At 33.8% G+C, this 27691-nt stretch overlaps 1 protein-coding gene across 2 annotated transcripts in view; it reads right to left on the bottom strand.

Annotated features, from left to right (window-relative positions):
- Positions 1 to 27691, bottom strand: part of Unc13c (unc-13 homolog C) — a 544151-nt gene that overhangs the window by 359790 nt on the left and 156670 nt on the right. The window contains exons 4-6 of one of the 2 annotated variants that reach the window (XM_026391056.2): positions 2689 to 2767; positions 1637 to 1642; positions 405 to 476 (exon numbers count right to left, since the gene is read on the bottom strand). In XM_026391056.2, coding sequence (XP_026246841.1) covers positions 405 to 476; positions 1637 to 1642; positions 2689 to 2767 — 157 coding nt within the window. The remainder of the gene's footprint in view (positions 1 to 404; positions 477 to 1636; positions 1643 to 2688; positions 2768 to 27691) is intronic. The other variant, XM_077799599.1, reaches the window with a different exon arrangement.

The raw sequence follows: 27691 nt of genomic DNA, 5'->3' as shown, positions 1-27691 counted from the left end.
ACTTGTAACAATGTTAAGTGGCACTGGGGGACATATACATAGCAGCCTTCACTGTAACCATACAATGCTATCAAGGTCATGACTAAATGCTATCAAAGCCCATAGGTAGAAACTAATAATTCAACTAGGAGGGGAGGTGGGTATTTGGAGAAAGCCTCAAAAAAGAAGTAAAATTTAAACTTAATGTGATGCTATTAGGGGTTCATATATACATATATGAAGAGCAGAGGAGAATTGGCATGATAGTAAAGCTGAAGCCCTAAGGAAGTATTTTGGGTTCAGGATTTCCAAGCTCCCATTTATTGCTGAAACACTGGAATAAACATTACAAATGAGAGGAGCAGAATGGGTTTTGCTCCTGTGAGCATGATCAATATATAATTAGTAATTGACACTGCACCTACCAGTTCCTCGTTGTTGAGTGATGTCCTAATTACCATAGCCAAGGAGAGACCAGATTTCCTGGCAGCCAGGGTCTAAAATAAACAGAATTATGACTTATTAATATATGGGGAGGTTGTCCTGAACATGATGCTCAGCAGAATGTAAAAATGTAAGGATAGTTGGTATCACTGTTCACATTTTAGTCAACAAGGACCTGCCTGCTCAGTGGTTGATTAGTTCATTCAGAACATGCACTCAGAGGACACTGAAGCTGGAAAGAAATCTGTAGATCATCAAACCCAACCTCTACTTGGTACATGTGGTGAAACTCAGGACTAATAAGGCAAGGTGATCTGCCCAAAGTTTCCAGGCTAGCAAGAGGCTTCTAAAACTGTGTTATTCCCCAATGTTTTCATGGTCTCATTTCTTCATAAAACATGACCATGGATACTGAGCCAGCCTGACTTGTGGAATGGGCCTGAATCATAGTTGATTCTGGGTGATTCTTTGAGTTCGACACAGATTTCTAGAATATTTCTCCATTTATAGCCAGGATATTTTTTCCAGTTGTCCATTTTATTTACCAAGAATTATTATACCCAGATTCATAGTCTTCACTTAATGCTGGTAATGTAAGTAATCCTAAACAAGTCAAGTTCCTTTAGTTTTTCCCCACCTTTAAAATAGAGCCATCATTACCTGCTCCTACCCAAAATATTGGTGATATATTAACTCAGCAATGCTATAGAGAACTTTGAAAATCAGAAGTTCCAAGTGGAAATATTAAATCTGCTATCTCTTTAGGAGCAAAGGGAAATAACAGTGGAATGACACATTCCTGAGCATACCTATAGACCCATCTAGTCATCAATATATCTTCTAGGGGTTATGAAGCCAAGTCCTAAAGTTCTACACACACCCAATTAAGTAAGTCACTCTCCATCTCTACTGCGTCAACCTAAACAATGCTTATTTCCAAGAGTTTACTCAAGATAATACTCATCTCTGATCAGTAATTGCCCCTAAATTTATGTCTGTAAATCTATTTTAGTCTGCTTGCCTTAGTCGTATGCATAATTGAGTTTCTCAGAATTGAACTAGAGGTTAAATTCTTGGAGAACCCACACTTTTTATTCTTGTATGTTTCTGTCTTTTATTTTCCCATCTTTCCCTCTTTTACCTCTAGTAAGGGAAGAGTATATGTGAGAGGGGTGTCAAATAATAATAATAAAATCAATTGAAAAGCACTTACCATGGCCTGAAGATTCCGGGAGTGAAAGAAAGAAAAGTTTAAATAATTAAACATAGGAAAGGTAGGAATATTATAACCATGTTAAATTAGTCTAACTTCATAAAATTATATCTACACTATAATGACAGGAATCTGAGATAATTGTACTGACACATCATGCTTTCCAATATAAGAGCTTTCCAGGCAGGATCTTATTTTAGAAATCAAAGTAATGGCTTTCAGATAAAGGTATTTTTAGCAAAATTAAAAACTGCTGGTACAAAAAAATTATTCATATTATTGCCTAATTGTATATTCATGTTTCTTTATGGGAAAATACATTTTTCATGTCATAAGCTGTGTATAGTCATATAGCATATGACCATAGAATGTGACATTTTGAAGGATAGAAAAGAAATACTTTTTTTCCATGTTGATGGGCTTTTTTCTTCATACTCTAATACAGACCACTATCCCACTATCAGTTTTTTGCATTTCTACTTGTTCCCCAGAATATTTCAATAAAGAAGAGTAAGTTATTCAGAATCATGTTCAGAACTAATAAAAATGTTAATGACTTGGGGACCCTCGTTTTCTTGGCATAGAAGAAGAGCTTATTAATTTGGCTAGAATTGGCTCTAATTTAATAGAAAAAAGAATTGATTAATATTATCTGCTTCCTTTACAAAGTATTCAAGTTCTGAGTTAAGATGAAGAAGCTCAAATCAACCATTAAACTTAGCCTATTAAACTTGTAGTCATTCATAGCATTGAACACATCAAAGTCCAGAAGCTCATTTGGCATGCTGTGTGTTTTCTTGGGGCTCAATTATAGAGTCATTTTAACTCAATTTGTAATTCCAACTAATATCAAAAGTGGTCGAAAGGTTAGAGATATTTTTCCCATCAAATATGTTTTAAAGAAACACTAAATGAAAGACTTAGTAGAATCTGACATCATATGTTTTATTCCATGAAGTATTGACAGGCTAGGTAGTTAATGAAAATGACAACATTATATTTTAATAAAGAAAAAGTCAATACATGCAATCAGAAAAACAGGAGTAACTTACCACATCTCGTACAATAGGCAAAGTTTTTTTCCTTCGAAGATCTGGCATACTGTCAATACCATAAAGGCCCCGCCCAGCCCTGAAAGGGGTTACAAAAGAAATGATTTTTTATGAGTAAAATGACTTCCTATGAGAAAAAAATCCACTGTTATTTGTACAAAGGCAAAAAAAAAAGATAAAGTGGATACCATGGTTTTCAACTAATTTCTAAAATAACATAGATTCAAGACTCTAGGGCTTTGACCAGTGTCTGAGAGAAACTCTAGCTACCATAGGAGCTGCACTTGCTTGCTTAGGGAGCTCAGTGTGTTGGAATTTTAAGATGTACATAGTCTGGTTAGACACACTGTTGTTTTTTTTTTCTTCAGTATCACAGAGGCAAATCAAAATTGTCAGGTATATGGAAGTCTATACCTCCAGAACAAAGTAGAATCAAAGCATTCTTTACAACTTTGGTCTGTCTGCAATGGTAAAGAATTACTTTTATTATAAAAATACCATTTTTCTGTGTGCTGCATCTTCACAGATTCAATTCTAAAATGGCAGCTCAAGAAGCCATGGGCAAATTTAAAATGTTAGTGACTAAATTGGAAGGTCCACTTACCTGAATTTATCGCATGGATAAATGCATGGGATTAAGATAATTTACTGTATCAGAATGTTCACTGAAGTATTTTTTTGTTACAGCAACGAAAGCTTATATTCATCAATAATACATTGATTAAATAAATATATGGAAGAATGCAATAATTAAAGTGAATGAGGTAAATGTTTATGTGTGTATATGAAAAATAATGCTAAAATTGAAAACAATAAGTTTGCATTTTAATCATTTTAGTAAGATCTTTTTTCAACACCCATCTTTGTGGAAAGATTCAATCCAGCTAAATGACACATCCTTAACCTCATCAACTAATCATCTTTTTGTGGTGAGAACATTATGTGTGTATGGTTATATAAATGCAAAATATGTAAAAGGATGTTGTCAAACTTAAAATTGTACTTACCTCTGTGAAATTAAATAGGGTGAGAAAAAAAGAGAAGACTCTTGCTATGTTATACATGTGGAATAATATGTCATTTTGCAAATAAAATGATTTTAAAAGATGAATCTTTATGTTTCTTGAGAAGAGAATCTGATGCAATGTTTGTTTTTTACTGCATCAATCTAGCCATCTTGTACAATCAAGAAGTTGTTAAAATAATTGATAGTTTCTCTTTATTCCACTTGACACAAAAACCTCTTGCAGATCTCTTGCTAAGTACCTGCTTATTTGTGTCTTGAGGTGGCAACTGGGCAGTTCTGCATTTGTAATGGGATATAACTATCAATAATAGCTTATCAGTAGTTTAGACTCCATTTTTCCATAGATGGTCTCTATGTTGTTGCTGCTTATCTTAATAAAGGGCAATATTTTGTCTTACTGGATTTTTTCTTAGTAGCTAGAGCCTTAACTCCATTACTTTTTCTGGTCTCAAATACTAGCTTGGTAATTTTGGAGAAATCACTAACTTCATCATACAAATCATATAAAATAATAATGTAATAAAAACAATCATAATGAAGAAAATGGTAATGCATGAGTAGCAACAGTGTCATAACTTATATGCAATAACTAACACAAAATATTCAAACTATTGCAGATGTGTAAGGAGGATGTCAATGATGAACAAGTTATTCCTACACTGATGCACTTCAATGTAAAGCAGGCTTTGGATCACAGGATAAAGGAGAGGAGCAAATGTGGAGCAGAGATTATGAACTATCAAAGAAGAGAGAGAAAGAAGAAAAGAAGGGAAGAGAATATGTGTACTGAGGAGAGATGATATTTTAGAAACACTCCATTATTGTATACTAAAGAAGTTAATGCTTAAGCTAGGCTGGTGCCTATAGTCCTAGGCAGGAAAATTGCCTGAGGCTAGGAGTTAGAGGCTGGCCTGGGAAACCTAGACCTTGTCTCAAAAACTAAAGAGAAAATAAACTTAATATTTTTTTATATCATTTCCTACAATAATGCCAATATACCAAGTGCTGTTAAAAATCACAGTGTGTCAAAGCTTGAGAATTTGGGTTACAAAAGAATCTTTTCTTTTATTCCCCATTTTAAAAAATTTCTTTTGATAATAGCTCTGTGTTTTCATATTTTTTGTGTTATCATTATTTCATGTTTAGTTGACAAATAATAATTGTGTCTATTTATGAGGTGGAATGTGATGTTTTAATCTATGTATGCATTGTGGAAAGATTCAATCAAGCTAAATGACACATCCTTAACCTCATCAAGTAATCATCTTTTTGTGGTGAGAACATTAAAAGCTCTTTTGAATTTTAAGAAACTGTCAGATTGAGAAAGGGCAAAAGAGCAATGACCTATCTTTTTTCAATACCCATCTTCAGAAAGCATACCCACTACCCATTAGTGTAAATTCTTCCTTCCCTCCTGTCCTCTTTCCATTTTTGCGCCTTCCACACCAATTCAGGCTTCTTCCTCTCACATCTGAAACATTAAGCATGTGGGAAGACAGCTATGCGAATCTGTTTAAGGAACGATTCTTCCAATATTATTTGCTTTAATCTTAGTCTGTGATTCCAAGTAATTTCTCTTTCTCCCATCTGTGAATAGTACTAATAATGACATAAGTATACATTAAGAAATATCCTTTCACTACACTGCATATCAATTATAATTTGCTGTCAAGTGTTTTGAAATGTTTTGACTCTTGAAGAATGTAACTTTTGTAGCTATGTAAAGAAACACAATCAATTCAGATTATGATTGAGAAAGTGATTTTATGAACTGTAAAGTATTATATAAACAGATTGTTTCCTTCCTATTGATATTTTTTTCTTTTATTTATTGTTTCCTTCTTTTCATGGAACTTAATTCAAATTCTCAAAGTATACCCTGAATATTAAGCCAGTCCTACATATACAATTGAACATGTGTGTTTGCATGGGGCCTGACATATCACTCCTTTGCTTGCCTCATCAGAGTGCTGATATTCAAGGACCATGGCTAAATTTGAGCTGAATGTGATAAGGATCCCAAGATGGAAGACATGCATCCAAAATTCAGCTCTGCCTCTTTTGACCTTACCATTTAATTTCACTTAAATTTTGTAACTTGGAAAGTTGAGACACAATAAAAATGTTCTCTTAAGTGTCACAGGCTCAAAGATGCTCTTTTTAAAAACATTAGGTTGTGTTCCATCTTAATTTTACTTTTTTTATTACTATAAAAAGTTGAAATAAGCAAACATTTTCTTGAGACTAAGCATCAAATAATAATAAAGCTTTTCTTGCAAACCTAGACCTTAAGAAAAGTCTTCCCTATTTACCTCACCTCAGGAGTAGAGAAGCACTGATAAGTATAGTGAAGCTCTCCAAAAATGCAAAAATATTTTTTGTAATATTTATTGAGATACCTTTTAATCAGGAGAGATATGGGAAAGATTAAGTAAAAATTGATGAAGACCAGAAACATCAGCTTATAAATCAATCATTGACTTTGTAAGCAAGAGGTCAGATTCATGCACAAGAGTTAAATCCAGAAGAATCTATGTAGGATTAATGATGAGGGGGTCAGAGGTAGTCATAAAAACCAGCCATCATAGAAAAGTAACTTTGAAGGTGAGGTCTGTTTCTGGGAAGAATTAGTTTTATTTCAGCCCTTTTTTGTATAGATTATATACTGTAGGCTATAGACAACAAACTAGCTGAAAATAGCTAATATTTATGTGGTATTACCATATACCAGAGATAATGCTAACAATCATAGTTAACATTGACCCAATACTTATTGTTTTAAGCACTCTATTAGTATTACCTCATTTTATTCTATAAAATTCCAATGAAATGTAGGGACAATTATTCCCTTCATTTTATAAATGAGGAGATGGAGACACAGAATCCTTCAGAATCATCTATAAGGCACTACCTAGAAATGGCAGTGGCAGGATTTGAACCTGTATTCTATAGCTCACCATGCTTCACTGCTTAAGTGATTGGATTATCCCATATCTATATTAGTGGTATGAATTGGGGATGACAATCCTATTTTACATTTAATGAAAGTCAAGTGAAACAACATATCTAGGCCTGGATCAAACAGCCAGAATATGGCAGAGCTTGATTTCCACTTAGGATTATATTGCCTTAAACCTAATGTTCTTAAAAGCAAATAAATCTAAAAGGAGTCTTTCAGATTACAGGCATTATAGGTGGGGTAAAAAGGTGAGGAGATGTATGGAAGTATTTGGAAAGTCAATAATCACATAAAATTGAAAAAATGGGTATTATTTTATAGATAAATAAAGATAAATTATAATTCAATATTTACTCTAATCAATAGCTTTTAGAAATTAATATTTTAATGAATCAAAATTTTACATTTATGGAGTACAATGATATTTTGGTTCATACACAATAAGGAATGATTAAATCAAGCTAATAAATATGTCTATCATTTCATTTACTTATTATTTCTGTGGTGAGACCTTTAAAATTTACTCTTATCCAATTTTAGTTTTTCCAGTTTTTTAAAAAAATTTCTTTCTTCTTTTACAATATTAAGAATAACTTATTGAATTCAATAAAATATAATGCTCCTTGACTTAGATTGTTAGTCATCTTGTTACAAATAAACATAATGCAAATTCTTTAAATATATTATCTATTTTTTAAAAAATGTGACACTTCCATAACAAAAGGGTTATTTTACTGATTAAAGCACATATTAATTATTTTAATCAAAATTGATCTGATAACATATTGAATGTTTATAGATTGTAAAAGAACTTCAAGAAGGCACCAGGAGAGTATCACATAAAAACTGATAGGTATAAAAAAAAAGGTAGTATGTAGAAAAATCCATATCACTAATCATCAGGAATTAGTGAGATGCACAATGAGATACCATTTCAGACCTGGTGGAATGGCTATTTTGAAAAGGAAAAAAGATAATTGTTGGTGAGAATATGGAGAAAAAGGAGCCCTTGCATGCAGATAGGAATATAAAATAGTGTAGTCATTATGAAAAATATGGAGTTTCCTCAGAAAGTTAAAAATACAACTGTGATATGATCCAGCAGTCCACTACTGGGTGTATATCCAAAGGAAGTGAAATCAATATGTCAGAGAGACGCCTGCCCTCAACACTTCAACATATTGGCATAGGCACTGGCTTCCTTAACAAGAATCCAAAAGTGCAAGGAAAAAAAAACCCAAGAATCAATAAGTGGGATGGCATCAAGTTAATAAGCTTCTGCACGGCAAAGGAAACAAGACTGTGAAGAGAGAGCTTACAGAATGGAAAAGATCTTTGCCACATGCCCCCTCAAACAAAGGATTAATATCTATAAATGTAAAGGACTCAAAAAAACACCAAAGCAAACAAACAAATAATCCAATTTATAAATGGGCAAAAGAACTAAACAGGCTCTTCTCCAAAGAAGAAATACAAATGGCCAACAAATACATGAAAAAATGTTTAACATTTTTTATTATTAATTAAGTAAATTAAAATCAAAGTTACTTGAGATTTTATCTCACTCTAGTCAGAATGCCAATTATCAAGAATACAAATAATAATAAGTGTGGTGAAAATGTGGGGGCAAAGGTACTCTCATGTGTTATTGTTGAGACTGAAAATTAGTGCAACCACTCTGGAGATGCCCCCAAAACCTAGAAATGACCCAGCTATCCCATTCCCCAGTATTTATCTCAAAGAACTAAAGTCACCATACTATAGTGATACAGCCACATCACTGTTTATTGCAGCACAATTCACAATAGCCAAATTGTGGAACCATAATTATGGTTTATAAATTATGCCCATTAACATGAATGGATTAAGAAATATGGTATAAACACAATGGAGTTTTACTTAGCCATAAAAAATAATGAAATTATGGCACTTGCTGGTAAATGTATGGAAATGGAGAACAACATACTGAGTGAAGTAACTCAAACTCAGAAATTCAAATGTTTTCTCTCATATGCAGAAACTGGACCAAACTAAGCAGGGGAAAGAGGGAGGGATAATTGTATGAAAATAGAAAAGAAATCAGTGGAACAATGGAAGAAAATTGAGGGGAAGGGAGGAGGAACAGGAAATGGGAGAATTGGTGGAATGAAATTAATGAAACTATCCTATGGACATGTATGAACATACCACGGTGAATTTCACGTTTATGTATAACTATAAATCACTGCTTTAAAAAAAAGCTATAAATAAATAGAAGAGTAAAAACAAAACAAGAAGAGGGAGAAGGGGAGGGAAAGGGAAATACTGGGTACTGAGTTAGAGTGAATTATATCCATACATATACAATTATGTCAAAACAAACCCCAATATTATGTACAGCTATAATGTACTAATACAAATCATGTTTAAATCTTCAAAGGCAGTGCCTATTAGGAATGTTTCAAGTCAGAAAAGTTATGGGAAAAGATGTATTGTTTTTCCGAATAAACTGAAATAAGTTCTCAACTACAGAAAGAGAGAAAGAGAGAGAGAGAGAGAGAGAGAGAGAGAGAGAGAGAAGCCTGTCTGTTTCTGCTATGTGTATTATGGTATTATTCACAACACCAAAATATGGTATCAAACTAAGTATTCACACATAGATGAGTGGACAAAGAACATGTATTTAGTTACAGATCAATACTATCCAGCCTTTTAAAAGAAGATAACCCTGCCATTTGTGACACCATGGGTGAACTGAACTGGAAGGAAATTATGTTAAATAAATTAAGCAAGACAGAGATAGACAAATAGCGCACGCTCTCACTCAGGTACAGAATCTTAAAAAGTTAATTAATCTCACAGAACTAGAAGGTAAAAATTGTGGTTATCAGAACCTAGGTCAGTGGCAGGGATGGAGAGAGTGGAGAGATGTCTATCAAAGGATATAAAATTTCAGTTAGGAAGAACACATTTAAGAGATCTATTGTACAACACAAAATACGAATATTACATTGTTTTCTTAAAAAAATATTAAGTGGGCATTGTGTTCTCACAACACAAACAATAACTAAGTGAGGTAAGGCGTATGCTGATCATCAGATTTTTGTCATCCACAATGTATGTGCACTTGAAAACATGATGCTGCACGCTATAAATACGTACAATCTTCTGTCAACTTAAGAAACAATAATAATGAACCAAAGCTGAGATGATTTTTAAAAGGAAAAAACCAAGCAGGGTTTTCAAAGGTAAATCTTTCTGAGTATGAAACAAAGGTATTTTATTTTTGGAAATAGATGGTTGATGGTGAAATAACTAATATTCATAGACAGCTAAATTCCATTGGAAATCAGAAAATTGGTAGATTCAGTTTATGTCAAAATTGTTGTTAAACTAGTTGAAGAATATAGTTCTGAAAAAGCAAATATATAGTGCTTCTGTTATTTCTGTTACAGGCCAATACTCAGATAGGGCTGTGCAATTAATCTTTTTAGCTTTATGGAACATTAGGGCATTGTAAAAGATTAATAATGAATCATTCTAAATCCCTTTCCCTTCATAAGCTATATTCTATTTCAGACTTTTGAAAACAACCCTTTTTATACAGCTATTCTATTCTATTAAAGACAAACCATTGTATGTATTTAGTTATTTAGTGCTAAACACATGATAACCCTTTTTGCTTAACGTTATATATTTTACCAAAATTAGGCAAGATTTTCCTGATGATTTTTATATACTTTATTTAATTATTCACCTGCCAAATATTAGCTATCCAAGATGTTTTCTTCCCACCCACCCCACTTTTTCTATTATTATCAAAACTGAATAAATATTTGTGTCTGTATAATTGATGCTTCACCCACACAACGTAGGATTAATCACTAATTCCTAAAGTTTTTTATTCCATTTTCATCAAAGCTAAGACACCATCTGTTGTACAATACAGCATTTGTTTATATACTATTATGAAAAAATCCAATTAAATTATAACACCAGGCTTTCTTAGCAATTTGAATTCAAATTTAGAGCACTTTTAAAGTCACCTAATCTATGAAACAGATTTTTATCTTTTATTAATCATTTTTCTTACTTATGTAAAGCAAAGTATAAACAAAATAAATTTTTGTATCTTCAATTTCTCATTCAGAATCCAATCTTTTGGAATAACTCTTCAAATTAGGTTTTTTAATGTGTGGGACATTTTCTAACTTATTGTCTTCTAAGTCATCAAAATCATCCTTCATTGGACATTATGTAAAATCATGCCCCTGTCCTCCTTGCTTCAAGCAGCAGATAGCTAAGCTGATGGTTATGATGCTGGAAGTTTCAATCTTACTAAGAGCACCTCCCATTATTCTTTTTTAAATTTTTTTTTAAACTGAAACATTAGGATGCTGGAGTTGCCTGGGTGACCATGCCACCAGTAAATAGATTTTCCCAAGACATTTTAAACTGAGTTTGCAGATGTGCAGGCAATGAATCTCTGAAAACTCTTGCTTGGTTGTTGGTAATTTTAAGATACCATCAGTTACTAAGGTGCATCTCATTTTGTTATAATATATAAGAATGTATGTTGCAGAATTGTTAAAATATAGTATTTGAGCATCTGTCCCCTCCTGAACCTTATTAGTGCCCTATCCCAGGTATTATGTAATCTCTGAGCTTTGCCAGCCAACCTCCTTCTTTTTGCCAGACCTTTTTTTGGATTGTCATCAAAAAGAATTTTTCTATAACATAAATATAAATGTATATTTTTCATATTTAATATGTGTTATTTCTTGCATGATATAGAACAAATCCCTGTACATGCCAGTGAGGTATGGTTGCCTCTATAATTTCATATCCTCCAATTTCTACTCCCTGTTCCAGCTATCCTGAACTCCTTGCAGATTCTCTGAGGAATCATACTGTTCTATCTGGCTATTTTTACTCCAGTGTCCCCTCTATTGATACTAGCATAGGCCAATGTCCATTTAACTCTCAAACAAAACCTGACTATAACACTCATTGATCCATGTTGTAGATGTCAGTGCCTTCTCCCCATCACAACTAAGTATCCTTTGTAACCTGAAATCACACATTCTCAGTAGGAAGGAACGGGATGAGGGGAAGGAGAAATCATGGCTCCTGGCTCTCCAAAGTGCTCTCAGCTCCGCATGGGTTGAATTATGAGCATCTGTTATTGACAGGAGGATGTCCTACATTTTAGTTAAACTGAGGGCCCAAATGCCTAAGAACAATTGTCCTAAGTCTTCTGTAATAGCCTCTGTAATACTGCACTCTATTTGTTTAGAAAAAAAAGTCCCCACTAGAATAGATAATTCAAAAAGTTAAGAAATATGTTTTGCTCATTTCTACTTCCCTAGAACCAACTCTGGCTTGTAGAGGGATGAATGAAAATTGATAGGGCAAATGAATAGGCCTTGACCCCAGAGAGAGTTCACATTAAGTAAACCACGGTCTTTGTTCCAAAAGTAGGATTTTTCTTTCTGAAATAATATCTGGAAAGAGCAGGAAGGAAGCTTGAAGATCAGGAATGAATTCAGGGGCCTCACGCTAAAGAGGGGTTGTTAGCAAGGGCTTAGTCACAGGGAAAAAGATAAGGGCCTAGGATGGACTAGGCCAGTAAATTATTTTTAAGCCTCATTGAATCTCAGTTATCTCCTATGGAAAATGGAAACAATACCTGCTTTACAGCATTGTTGTAAGTACATTGAGATAATACACGTAAGTAGTACTATAATATTGGGAGCAATTATTTTATTACAGGATTATGTAGACAAGAATAATACTCAACTTGATTGAATTGCTCTTCAGCCCTAGGGTTAGTCATGTCCCTCCAAATTAAGAATCAAATTGGCAATGGAGTCTCTGGAAGACATGAAATTGTAGGCAGCTACTTGCATAGAAAAGAAAGAAAAGAGAGGTGCCAAAAGCCAAGGTTATGACAGTGCCCTACATTGTATTCTGAGCTGTTAACTTCCTCTTTGACTCAGCTTTGATCCAGACTTCTTTCTCTGCTGGTCTTTGGCTAGCACCTTCGCCTGAAGATGCTGCATCCATGGTTCAGCTTATTGCTTACAAAATCCTTGTCTATCATCTAGTCAGTCATTTAATTTTCATCAAGTGAGAGTTTCATGGATGACCCAGATAAGTTCATTTTTCTGTTAATTTTAATCTCTGAAAAACACTTCTTTTATCCATCAAATATTTTTCTGAGATTGATATCAAAGTAGAAATAAAGGGGTTGGGATTGTGGCTCAGTGGTAGAGCACCCGCCTAGCACGGACAGGACCTGGGTTCGATCCTCAGCACCACATAAAAAAATAAAGGCATGGTGTTGTGTCCCTCTACACCTAAAAAATAAATATTAAAAAAATAGAAATAAACTTCAAAGAACAAAGTTTCTTTCTGGCCTTAACCATTCCAGATTCCCTTTTTTCTCCCCAGTAGCTCCCAGATTCTCTTGACTGTGGCCATAACATAGCATTTTTTTTTCCATTGTAAATCACACACAGTACTCTAAAGTAATCTTGATTAGAGACCAATGTAACATCTCTCAATAAACCAGCATAGTCATAGTTCCTCTTTCCATAATCACTAGTTCCTTTGTTGAACACAAGGTGAATTAATTGGCATGAATTTAGAGGCCATGGTTATATGGAAAATATATAATAAGATTATCCTCAGTTGAACAGCATTGTTCATGCCTGAGGAACAAGAGAAAATTGAAATTTAAATAGAGTACAGCATCTCCATATCTTTTATTCTCACGCATTCTGGGGATGGCCCATCATTCAAAACTGTTTTCTTTTCTCTCACTCTGTCTTGTTTTCCCTCTTTTGCCCTTTCTCTAATTCATATAGCAGATTTGTACATGAAGTGATTCCATTGCAGTAGGCAAGGAGCACATCTATTCGGCTGAGTGCCAGGAATACACCAAACATCAATAATTAGTTTTTTAAATGTTTTAAAATATTTCCACAAACCCACCAGCACTTTCAAGACACTGCATCAATTTTAGAACCAATTATTTTCCCTGCATGCTTTAAAATGTCTCCTTTTGATTTCACTGTTTTGTATTTCACTGCCATTTGAACAAAGAGTTCTAAAATACTAAATAACAGTTAATCTGTGTCATAAAATGAAGCAACCTAGGGAATTATATATTCCAAATTCTTGTATTAGTGATGTGGAAACTGAGCAACAGTGAATCTAAAAAGTTTATGTAAGATACCTGGATTGTTGTCAACAAGTTAGAAACACTCAGGGCTCCAGACAACTACTGCAGTTCTGACCTTTTCTTTGTCCCTAATATCTAAGAGGAATTGAGCATTATCTATGTTACTTCATGATCTCAATATCTCAATCTCTCACTTGTGTCATCTTTTATTTTTGGATCATCACATATATTAGTTGTGAATTTTATGGAGCTATGCCCAGAATTATTTTCATTGACTTTCTACCAACCAATTCCTTCATTTCTACTTAATCAGTTTTGGTTCATCTTAAACAAAACTTCTGCACCCATCTTCCCATAGGTTTTTAGCCATGAGACTAACATGATGAAAGCAATGTTTTCAGAAGCCCTGTCTGGCGGCACTGTTCATGATGGATTGGAGGGCGAATAAAGGAGACAGAGAGATGGTCTCAAAGACTGTTGAAGTAATCCTGGATTCCTTAATGGGTTTCTAATGAGGGTCTTGACTGGGATGGCTTTACCACTTTCTTTTTCAACCTCTTCATTCCACTTTTTGAACCCTAGTAAAATTCCCAATTCAAGCTGCTATAATATTTTAAAGAGTAAATGGCCTTGTTGTCAAAGAGAGGCTTTGTATTCTACTAAATTACTTTCTCCTTTCTTGGGCATTTGACCTCTTAAAGCTCCATAATGCTCTTAACACTCTAAGCAGGCAGGCTGACTGGCTTGCTTGCTTGCTTTTCTTTTCTTTTCTTTTTTCTTTTTCCCAACTGCTTGTTTCTTTGAAACAAGGTTTCAGAAGTACTGACTACCTTATTATTCAACTTTATTTTTAAAAAGCTAAATTCCATTGAAGCTTTTAAATAGACAAGGGGGATGTGAAGGATACACTATTCTGGTGGAAGAGGAGATTGCAAATTATATTTCTAATGATTAAAAATATTTTTCATAGTGAAAAAAATAATCAAATGACCACAGGTTTTTCTTATGAATTAAGGAAGTAGAAACAAATGCAGTTTTTAACACTGTCCTGAAGTTTTTCTCAATATTATGCTTGGGGACAATGTCAGATGTCAGGGATTGACTTTCAACAATATAATTACAACATGTACCTGCAAGAGTCTTTTCCTTAACAAATTATTTACCAAGTAGACAATATAGCCTTTTTAGGCTTGCAATGCCCAAAATCTTTGTTATTCCTCCCATATAGGTACCATGCATATATAGCCATTATCATAAGCTACAGAAAAAAAAATGCAGTCCCCAAGCTTTCTCATAATTAAGAACCAATTATTATTTGAAAAAAAATCTCTTTAATCAAAATTCACGCTGTGTAGGATCTTGATTTAGGATGCTAGTTAAAAAACCTTCTGAAGTCAATATTAAATTTTATGTATGAATATTCCTTGGGTCAAAGCTAATTTTCTTAGTGATCTCTAGAAAATTTCACCATTCATTTACATGTAGTTTATAAAGCATAATCACTCATAATTAACCAAAGACCAACTTCTTAACAGGCTCTACTTAAATGTCAATAAGTACAGCCAAATATCCAAGAGCAAAGAAACTATATTTCTCAAAGCTAAAACCTTAGTGTCCTTATAGTTATGCTGTTATTTAGAAGTTGGCTACATACCCAAACTCCTGAAGTTTTTAACAATGCCTCGCCTACCAGTAAGGGAAATTATCAGCACCTGATGGCAGAGACTAATGCCATTAGGCAGTTCACAGATTTTCACAACCCAAGTCCCTTTGATTATCAGACAATGTTTCTTGCACCCATTCTTTCATTCACTTTTTTTTTTTTTTTTTTTTTTTAGTTTCCCAGTTCCATGCTGACAGGAACACAAAACATAAACCATGCTTTAATACAGACTCAAGTCACATCTGACCAGTGGTTCTAGCACCACTAGATAGGACCAAAAAAGGCCTTTCAGGCACTCCTCACCTCAAAACATAAAGAGTGAAGAAGAGTAAAGATAACTCACGATCCATATCCTTCTGTAAGTGATGCATTTGCCACTAAGACAACCAAGTCATGTCTTGGTTGTATGCTAGCCCATGATTGCTCCTTAGTAAAAGGGAAATTACAGGGATTCTTCTACAAAAGCAACACACATACCAGATACTGCCATAATCAATTGCCATATGATGGATGGATATTATAGGGATTCTAAATGTTTCAAACATTCAAGAATAGAGTATTATAATGTTGCAGTGTCAATTATATTTTTTAAAAATCCTCTGACTACTGATTCCCATTCTGTAATTTTGCCCCCTCAGTAGTTCAACCTGTGCCTTTGCTTCCCTGGATATGTGATCTCAACTCCTATGACTGATAGCCTTCTGGCACCTTTTAAAGAGAACATTCACCTCTCAAAGTGTCAAGCATGGCTACCTGTTAGGCTTGGAAAGTTACAAAATAATTACCTGCTACAAAATAATTTGACTGTAGACCACGAAGGTACTCAAGGGAGTGATTACCCAGAATTGTGCAAATGAGCTTACAAAGTTAACAAGATTCAACTGCATGCTCTTAAATAACTTTATTTAAGTGCCAAGGACCAATTCAACCATGCTATCACTAAACTCAATTTATTCCTTTTATAACATCCAGGCAGCTAAAGTTATTTTCTCATATATGACTTCCCCAGATTATGGACTTTGCAAAAACAGAAAACATATACAATATGCTTTTTATCTCTACTATTTAGCATAGTACTTTACACATATTACCTATTAAATAAATAATAAAATTAATGAATAGAATCCCTTTCTTTCATTAAAGACTCTTTACTAAAACACACACACATACGGAAATCTTGAGTAATTAGAAATTAAAGACTGTCCCAATTTTTTGCCTCATGATTCAGAATGAAGATTATTGTTCTAATAGGTATGATTCTCTACAAACTGGAAAATAAACAAATCCATTATTTCTAAAATGCAAATGTTGTTTCGACTGTTCTTAGTATAGGAGCACTTCGCTTTCTTGAGGTAATCAGGAGTTAAACAGAATGAGTACTGATTGCTCCTAGTGGATGTGCCTTGCATTCCAGGTCTGGCTGCTGGAACTGAAATGATGCTTTATTAAACATGCACACACAACCATAAAGTAATTATAGCTATTAACAAACAAACAAACCAACCCATCTCTGTTGAGCTTAATGTGTAATCAACTCTCCTGGCAGACTGTCAAACTAGTATTCTACGAAACATTTGTTAAAGACGGTATTTAAAACAAACCTAGATCTAATTAGGGTGGAGGATCAAAGAAGAGAACCAAACTATATAGATTTGGAGGATTTAGCTGTTCTAACTTATGAAGCAGAAAGAGAGAAGACCTCATTTACTCTGCTCAGCTCCTGTAAGGGTCACCTTATCATGTACATCATGTATGTTTACTTGAAAACCGACATATTTCTGAACATGATCAGTAATACAAAATGAGGCAAATATATATGTGTACACACACACACACATACACACACACACACATATATATATATATATATATATGTACATGCATAAATGTTTCCCTTAGGTGCACACCTGTATGATTTGTCTACAACATCTATCACATGGGTCTTCTTTTATCTATTTATTTATTTATTCATTCATTCATTCATTTATTTATTTTTCTTACATACATGAAAACAGTGGAGTCTTTTTTTCCCCACATGGGTCTTCTTGAGCAGTTTGACATTATGAAAGATTACCTACTTACCTTTTTGTGATTAATTCACCTTGGGAAACAAGGTAAAGAGACAAAATATCAACTTTTAAAAAATAAACTGCGAGCAATATATAAGGGAACAAAAGTAGCAAACTTCCACCAGTTTGCCAGTGTTGGTCACAGAATATGAAAGTAATCGTTTTGTCTCTCAGTGCAAGCTAAAGCTTTTGAGCCAATGACAATTAAGATCTCACATAAAATAAATGGTTCCTAAGAGCAAATGAGCCAATAAGAAGTAATCTCCTGCTTCTGATTATAATAGTGTTGTTGGGGATGAAAACTAAGGTTTCATCTAATACAAGTCCTGCTCAGAGGCTAGACAGCTGTGATGCAAATTCACTCCCATTGATCATTTTATAGAAAAAGCAACTGCAATGAGATCTGCCAAATATGATCTATTCCTAGAAGCACCAATAGCATTGTACCCACTATTTTTTCAAGCTGAGGAAGAACACTGGGGAAAAGTGTGAGACATTGAGGTGAATTATCTGTCAGTGTTATCACTTCTATTTTGTACAAAACAGATATTTTTGAACAAAATAGTGCATTGGTCCCCTGTAGTAGAGCTGGCCCCATGACTCTTGAGAGCAGATTGCACGCATATTTCCTCATTTCCACATTCAGAGATGCTACATTGATAGCTTGCAATTGGCCATGGTTGGATAATTTAGACCAGAAAACTAGGTCTTTTATTTTTAGGGTCCCCTATTCCTTTATTTTTAACTAGACAGCCAGTTATGAAGTATTTACCAGCACAGTACTAACCACAACTCTTGCTAATCACAATAAAAACTCCTGTAATTTATAATTTCACTAAAAGAACTAAGTCCTTTGTTCCCCTTCATCTCTACCTTTGATTGACATGAGCCCTTAGCATCTTTCTAATCATCTTTGTACAAATGATTTAATTCTTAAAAATAGGCATCTTTCTCAGAAACTCAATTGGAAGTCATAATATATATATATATATATATATCCAGAAATAGTTATATAATTTACAGTGATGACTTCAATTCACTGCTCTTTTGGGTTGATTCTCTGGTCAAATTAATTCACTTCAATATTAACCAAATTACTACTATATATCTAGAGTAAGTGTTGTATTAAAAGACAATTATTCCTAAAGGTCTTTTGTGTTTCTGTACATCTTGATCGTGGGATCACTGCCTGACTTTTGTAGTGCCTACTCTAGATTTATTTGTTAATCAGTATAAAAAATGTAATGTCTCTCTATGAGTCAAAGTCTGGCTTCATTTGCTTTTAAGAATGTAGTATATCAGGCTTAGAAACTGATGCAAATACATCATCTACATGTCAACCTAGTTCACCTCCTTGTCACACTGTGGGACTTAGGGGACAAGAAAAATTGATGCAAACATGAAGTTCATGCTGCCTGCTGTGGCATGAGTAATCAAATCCTTGTCTCAGACCCAAGAGCGTACTATCTTCTGCCAGCTATGCAATTTAATAGGCCAACTTCTTAGTCTGCAAGTGGGTGAAGTATCAATGTCATTCACATTCATTGACAGGAAGAGCTCCAAACAAGTTATTTCTTGACCTTCAGGACATGTGAACTTAAAATATTTTATGATACATGTAATTATAAAGCATTGAATTGTATGAAACCAAAATATATAAAGCTCTACACCATTGCCTTTCAGTATAAACATAAATATCTTATGCCCCAGAATTCTTATTCATGATCATATTTCTTTGATGAAACTGTTAATCATCTAATTAATATAAAACCAACAAATTTAAGAACCAAGATGGAAATAATCAAATAAAATCACTAATTAGAAAAATTATCACATTTTTCCTAGTCTAAACAACATAGAGTTTCACAAGTTTTTCTTGGCCTAATATTATTAAGTTACAATAAGTATTTCTTCCATTAACTGAATATCAAGTATGTCAGGCACTGTACAAGGCTCTTTATATTCTTGTAATTCTTATACTGACCTTTCAAGTAGGAATTATTATTTTTAGTTCATAGAAGAGGAAACTGGCTCAAAGATGACAGTGCGTTAATGTTAATTTAGCTATAAAATGGCATAAAATTGGTGAAAACAACAGTCAAGAGTGTCTTACAGATATTTTAAATGAAATACACATATTGATTAACATTTGCCAAGCAACTTTATCCACATTGACTCATTTTATTGTATTTAATTAAATTTAATGTGTAAGTTGGATGTCTAATTCTACATTAATTACACACATTTGTCTGATCACCCTGAAAGCAAAATGCCAAGCATGTAACACATGTTTAATCAATAATAGCCAGTGGTAGGACCTTTCGGATATCTGTACACATAAAATATTTAACATAAAGGTCAATTGAGGACCTGTTTCAGTCTATAATTGGAGTACAGAATTGTGGCCTCAGGTTGCCTATAATTACTCAATTGAAATTAATAAGAACTTTATATGGGAGAGTTAGCAAATACCTTTTCTCTCTTCAGGGTTTCTTGGAGTTCTGTCCAACACTCCTTCGGTTCTCCCCTATAGCTCTCTCTGGCACTTAAATCACTATGTACCCAAACAGAGTAGAATGGAATGAGAAGCAGAGTACCCCAGAGACACCTGCTTTCAATACAGGAGCCCTGAACCTTAGGAAGGTCAAGGCAAGGTTGCTCAAGGTTAACACAAATTGCCTTGTTAACACAAATTGACATTGCAGAAAAAGAGTTGCTGCTCTTTTGGTGGAAATGAATCACACAGGGCAAGGGGTCCTTGCTTTATTTTGTTTAACTGTATAGACAAACACTGATAAGTGTGAATGTATTTGAAGCAAAATAACACATAAGTGTTATTGTTCTTAATCCCTTTATTCTGCTTTACCTGTTTTATTTCTGCAATTCCTATGACCATCTTTCACATTACCTAATTTACTTATTTTTATCTGTCACTCTATTAGAATTCAAGTTCTATGAGGGAGGGATCTTTGTTTTATTCTCAGGTGCTTTGAACAACAACTAACACATAACAGTTGCTCAATAAATGTCAAAAGTCTGAATGGATGAATAAACAATCTTAAACTCTTCAATAATAATAAATTGTTAAACACATTATGAGGCAGTACTATTACTAATGTATATGTTTATTAACTCATTGAGTCCAAACAGAAAATTTAAGTGACAAAGCTTTTTATTTTCTTTATTTTATAGGTTAGCATACTGAATTACTAGATATTAAAAACATACAACTGGCAAATACAGAGTTGAGTTTGATTTCAGAGCACATTTCTTGACTACCATAGTACTGATTGTATTCATAATGGTGACTGGGTCATTTTTAGAAAATATACAACTTATATTTTAAATATCTCATATAAGAAGACAAGATCCATGCAGTACACTTCAGAAAGAAATATGATTAAAATTGCCCTGATAATATATTAATTATTATATGTCTTTAATGGGCACTTATCTGGATAGTTAGCTTGCATAGACTATCCTATACCCCTGAAAATGTAATTATAGAATGTAGCAAGCATAGTTCTATTTCCATAGTTTCTTCTCCTTCTTTCCCTTCCCTAATCATTCTCTCTTTCCAGCTTCACTCCTGTCCTGCCGCTTCTCTCATTTCCTTCATCATCATTGTGACCTCCATGTCAACATTGTGCCAGTGCAACATTATCCTCGCACAGTGAACTGCATAAAGATGCTTCCTTTCTGAGACTGTGAGGTATAAACTTTTATTTAGGATCCAAGAAATTCTCCCTAAGTCAGATACCTTGGGTTTTATTTTTCCATTAGGAGTGGGTTATATAACAATCCCAGCACAATGCTTTTTTATTAGGAGTTGTAAACACAACTGGAGGTCACCACGTTACCGACTTCTGACATTCAAGAATTGTGATCTTGCCAGAGCAATTTCATAAGCCAAGAGCCCTTGCCTTGCGGTTTCACTTTGCTGTAATTTCCGGATTATGATTGTTTTGACAACACCCAGAGTTGACTCTTTATATTGACTGTAAATATATCTATTAGAAGCACCATAAGACTTCCATTCTCACAACACACTTCCTGAGAAGTGCCACAAATACCTTAACCCAATTTATTGTCTGGTCTAGACAGAATCATATCTCACAGGAATTTTCTTCACTTGATCCTAGTTTACTGCCCAACTGTGAGGATGATCTGCTTTGTCTGAGGGAGTAGAAACAAGGTGAGAGTTTTTAAATACCGTGGACATTAATTTGTCGTCCACCTTGTGGTAACCATCAGCCATTTAAATTTTAAAAGAGGAAAGATTTATTATTCCAATTGTTAAACACTTTCTCTTAGGTCTTCTTGAACTGCTTGAAGAAGATGTAGCCAAGTTTGAAACAATTCAATAAAAAACAAATCCTGAATCTTTGTTATTATAGAAAATAATTTCTACTCATGTAAATGATCATTTAATTAGAGGATAGAGATTAGAGCCTTACAAAGCTGTTTAGGCAGGGAAAATGGGTGGTAAGTGAGCAGTGCAGATGGGAGGGAGAGGCATTCTTATGGGGGGAAACAGAACAAGTTATCAGTAAATATTTTTAGGAGGTAATTTTTGAGTTTAGGGGATGTGACATCAAGAAGTTGGTACTCTCATAGAATTCAATATTTACTGCAAATCTACAATTTGTTATGCACTTATAAAATAATTGATTTCATTATACTCTGTCCAAAATTAGCAATTTATTGTTTAAAATTTAATTTTGTCCTGACTCTTCAAAGAAACAGCTTAATCGTGCAAGTAGGCAAAGTTGTGTTAGCTAAACCCAGTTTAATCTTAATGCCATCATTAACTCTCAGAAACACAGATAACATTTCAATTCACTGCATTTCTTCCTTGTCACCTCACTAGTGACTAATTTTGAAGAATATGACGGTTGTACCCTATAGTACACTCTGACAAGCTGCTCTGAAAAGTGAAATGTTTGCATTTCAAATCATACTCTGAGAATATGTCAGAAAGAATAAAGCATATTTTCAGATTAAAATCATTGAATGTGTCACCCAGCTCTTTTACTCTGAAACGATTTACCTGTAATTATGTAGGTGACATATATATGGAATAAATTGAAATAACTCATATATTTACTATTCAGCTCAAAAAATAGTTGGCTCTCTTCAGTCTTTCCTCTTCTCCTTTCCTATAATCATCATCCTGAATTTTGTGATAATAATTGCCTTGTTTTACTCAAAATTGCTCCATTTTAATTATTATCTTTAAGATATGATATTTATCTGATAAGGTATCTCTAACTTGTTTCTTTTCTAAAGGGCTGTGTTAGTTAATCTACCCTCTTTTTTTACATAAAATGTTTAGATCATTATTCAAGTTTAAAAAAAAAACCTTATTGAAGTAATAAATGCCATTGCATTGAACTTGTAGATAAACAGTGAAAATAGAATATCTTTGCATTTTCTCATTGTATCTATGAACACGGTATGTTTCTGCATTTATTTGTGTTTTCTTAAGTGAGTTCACTTGTTTTATATTGTTTTTCATAAAAGGCATAAGTAACCACAAATTCACTTTATCCCTAAAACCTTTATACTCTTGTTAAAACTATGAATTCTTCCTTCTCACTGAATTACATTCTCTTTGCTGCTAGTATATGGAAATACAATTAAATTTTGTGTATTGAACCTATGTAGCATTCTTTCTAAACATGCTTATTAAAAGTAATTACTTGTCTGAAATTTCTTTTGAGTGTTCTATGTAGATCATAATATCATATTGAAATAATAAAAGTTTTGTTTCCTACTTTCCAAATAGTATACGTTTGATATATTCTCTTTTTAAAATGGTGTTGCTTAGAATCTCCAAAATAGTGAGGAATGAAAATGATGATATAATAGACACCTTTTCATATTTCTGGTCTTAAATATTTTAGCCCTTTACCATTAAGCATGGCATTTACTAAAGGCCTTTGTTATATAAATCCATCAAGTTAAGATAACTTTTCTCTAGTTTGTTAGGATTTATTTCTTCTAAATCAAAAATGGTTTTCAATCTGAATGATTTTTATCATCTATTTCAATGATTCATAATTTTCATACTTTAATCATCTAATGTAGATTAACATATTTTCTACTGTTAAATCAAAGTTGCAATCCTGAAATAAATAACTTGATCATAATATATTTTAATATATTTGTGGATGCCTTTTAATATTGTATTTAATAATTTTCTATCTACACTCATAAATGAGCATATGTTACAACTTTCCTGCTTCTTATTTTCCTTTTTAAGATAAGCATAAAGGACACATAAGTTTAATGATTATGTTAGGTAATATTTATGTGTGTGTATGTGCGCACACACATGTATATATGTGTAAAAAAATGAGTGTAGGATGGATCTGTTTAGAATCCTGTCTTCCTCAGAGATTTTGAGTACAAAGTCTCATTTTTAGAGACCTCATTGTTTTTTCTCCTTTGACCTCAATGCTGCTAAAGCAGAAGATCTGGGCTTTAGAGATCATAATTTTCCCCCAGGGGAGATGACAGCTCTCTGCTTTCTGGTCTCTCAGTATTTACATTTCCCACTTCCTATTTGACCAATGAGAATTACTATTATTTTCTTGAGAGTTCAGCCAGTCATTTAAGGAATGATTTCTATATTTTATTTAGGAAATGAGAGTGTGTCTATACTTTTTGTAGGGAGAAAAATAAGCCTCATCTTCTATTTGTGGGTGAGTTTTCCCACAAGATGGGATATCATGCATTTGAATGAATACAGAGATGTACTCCTAGCATTAGTGAGTTTAGGATTTGAGTAAGATGACCATGACCATGAGACACTGTGAGAAAGGGGGAGACTTTGTATATGTACAAGGTGGGAGTCATTGGACAAAATAAGACACAGCTGTAATAAAGTAAGCTGGGTGGCTCATTTTAAATAAACTCACTTTCAATATACTATGAAGCAATAGGTTAATTGAACAATTTTAACTACTTACAACAAGATTCTCTCTCTGCAGCCAGCAGCAAACTGTTTTTGTTGTTGCTTTGTTTTACTTACCTGGAACCTCATATTGTAGAACTTACAACTAACAAACAATACTGATCATCATTGCTGAAAAGGATGTACAAATAGAAGGATAATAAGAGACTGATTTGCTGAGTATGAAAATCGAAGAACAGTAGAGAATAGTATAATGTACAAAGGAGGAATTTAGGTAATGTTAAGTTTGACTTACCTTTCACCTGAAAAATTTCAAGGTATTTGTTATGGTTGGATATGAGGTGTTCGCCCAAAGCTCCTGTGCTAATGCAGGAGTATTCAGAGGTGGAAGGATTACATTATGATAGCTATCATATAATCAGTCCATCCTACTTTGAACTGTCTAAGTGGGTGGTAACTGTAGACAGGTGAGGTGTGGCTGGAGAAGGGTGGGTGACTGAGAGCCTGTCCTGGAATGATACACGTGCCCTGTAGCCCTTTCTCCTGTCTCTTCTTCCTGGTGGCCCTGAAGTGAGCAGTTCCCTTCTGCTCCTGCCCTTTCACCATAACGTTCTGCTTCACACGAGGCCCAAAGAGAGAGAGAGTCTGTTGATCATATGCTGAATCTCTGAAACTGTGAGCCCTCTATGAAGAACCTGTAAGTTGTTCTTAGGTGTTTTGGTTACAGTGATGAAAACCTAACTAATACAGTATTAATGCTATTTTTCTTGATCCCTCTGTTGTCTCTGTTGTACATTAGGAGGCTTCTCCTGTCTTCCTGCCACTACACCACCTCTCTGGTCAAAAGGACAGAGGTGGTACAATACTATTTACCGAATGAGTAAAGGATCATCGTACCCATGATGTTCTTCATTCACTGTTATAACTTGGTTCCCTAGTATTTAAATCATTAAATTTTCAAGTTACTATTTTTCCTACCTATATTTTGTCTGCCAGCCAGGCTTCTACTTAGAGCTGTAGAGCATAAACCTGCTTCCTACTATAACAACAAACTTTTTCACTCTTGTAGTAGAGTTGTTTATGGAGTGGTTATCAACTAGAGAATAATGAGGATTGTAAATTTACATTTCTTTTCTGTACAATATCAGAGATTATGGTAAAGAACCAAAAAAAAAAAATTGCAAATGCATGCACACAAGACTCCTTTTTCCAAAAAGCTAACTGAACTCAATGTTCTACTCCTAGAAGGTCAATAGGGAAATGTATTTTTTTAATTAGAGATGCCAAATTATATGAATAGGGACTTTAAATTATAGATTCTGTCATCTTTTCCTGCTTGTGTTTCACTGAGGATTTTTGTTTTCTGGTTTATTTTTTCTCACTAATCATGTTTAATATTGCTTTCAAAATTTCATATTATTTAAAAGCCTTTATATCTAATCTTAAGAACATAACTCCAATAGGCATTCAACACTGTTTATGACAACAAGCCACCTGTGTGGCTGACTTGGTGCTAAGAAGGTAGTGTCATTTTTTCAACATGTGGGAACATATCAATGCCCTATGTTCCTATGCAATATTTGGTTAATTTCCCTTCCACACCATCTCCCTCTAAATGCAGTTCATGGTAATTTACCTAGACTCATTTTTAAATATTACAAACTAGCTTTGAAGTTATTTCAATTCAAGGGAGAGTTTTGAGCCATTTGTTTTCATCTATAGAATCAACCAATGTTTTCAAAATCTTCCATGGAAGTTGATACAGAAAACTACTTTTTAAATTAATTTTTTTAAATTTATATATGACAGCAGAATGCATTACAATTCATATTACACACATAGAGCACAATTTTTCATATCTCTGGTTGTATACAAAGTATATTCACACTAATTCGTGTCTTCATACATGTACTTTGGATAGTAATGATCATCACATTCCACCATTATTAATTACCCCATGCCCCTTCCTTTTGATGCCCTTCAGTAGATGAATGGAAACAAAATTCGCATTTATACACAATGGACTATTACTTAGCAATAAAAGAGAATAAAATCATGGCGTTTGCAGGCAAATGGATAGATTTGGAGGAGATAATGCTAAGTGAAGTTAGCCAAACCCAAAAAATCAAATGCTGAATGTTTTCTCTGATATAAGGAGGCTGTTTTATAGTGGGGTATGGAGGGGGAGCATGGGAGGAATAGAAAGCTGCTTTTAAAGGCTTATTCTTCATTACAAAAGTTGATCCAAGAGTGCCAATCTTAAAACTTCTTTTAACACTTTTAACTCTAAAAGCATTTCATGATTGAAATATGGATCAATGTTTTTGCCATGGAAGGTATGAAAGAACTTTGAAGTATGAAAAAAACATGCTACAAATGGAAGATGTTATTATCACTACATACAATAATTTACCCCACCATGTGAGAAGAGTTTTAGGAGCATGTAGAGGGAAATCAGGAAATGAGATTGATAAAGCAGGATTTGGCTAAATATCTTGAAGGGCCTTCAGAATATGACTCGCTATATCTGTCACTGCTCTAGTGTCAATCTGCATTCCTTCCAGGCCAGATTATTGCTAGTCTCCTAACAGGTTTACACAGAGCAACCAGAGTGATCTCTATGCCAAATTCCCCAAATACTCCTCCTTGCTTTCTACTTACTTAGAATGAAGTCCACACCCTGCATAAAGTCCTATCTGGCCCTGATCTTACCTGTGTCCCTCTACAAATTCAATTTCAGCTACTCTTCCCCTGGGTCACTGATTTGGACTATACCAGCCTTCTTTTTTTTTCCTACTTGGATATACTTATTCCCAAGTCTGTCTTCTTTGCTAGGGCCTTATTGGCTCCAGATCTCATTGTCCAGATATTTATTCCAACATCATCTTGAAAAGCATTCCAAAAAGCTATCCTGGCACTCTCTGCTATTGTCTAATTTCCTCCATGGCATTTAGCTCTATCTGATAAATTTCTTGTTTGTTTTTTTCTCTCAATGTATTAGAATTTAAGTTCCTTGAGAATGAGATCTTATTTATCTTATTTGACAGCTTTACCAGGGACTAAAAAAGTTCCTGAAACATTGTAGGAGGTTAATAACTATTTGTTGAATGTAATTTTAAAAAATATCCTCTAATAATCGTGGAGAAATAACCTACGCTTCTTGAGGAAGGGATGATACATTGTTCATATACACTGAGCAGT

This window comes from Urocitellus parryii, chromosome 6 (assembly GCF_045843805.1).
Source record: "Urocitellus parryii isolate mUroPar1 chromosome 6, mUroPar1.hap1, whole genome shotgun sequence".
Taxonomy (NCBI): Eukaryota; Metazoa; Chordata; class Mammalia; order Rodentia; family Sciuridae; genus Urocitellus; species Urocitellus parryii.
This window is presented reverse-complemented; position numbering and strand designations above follow the sequence as displayed.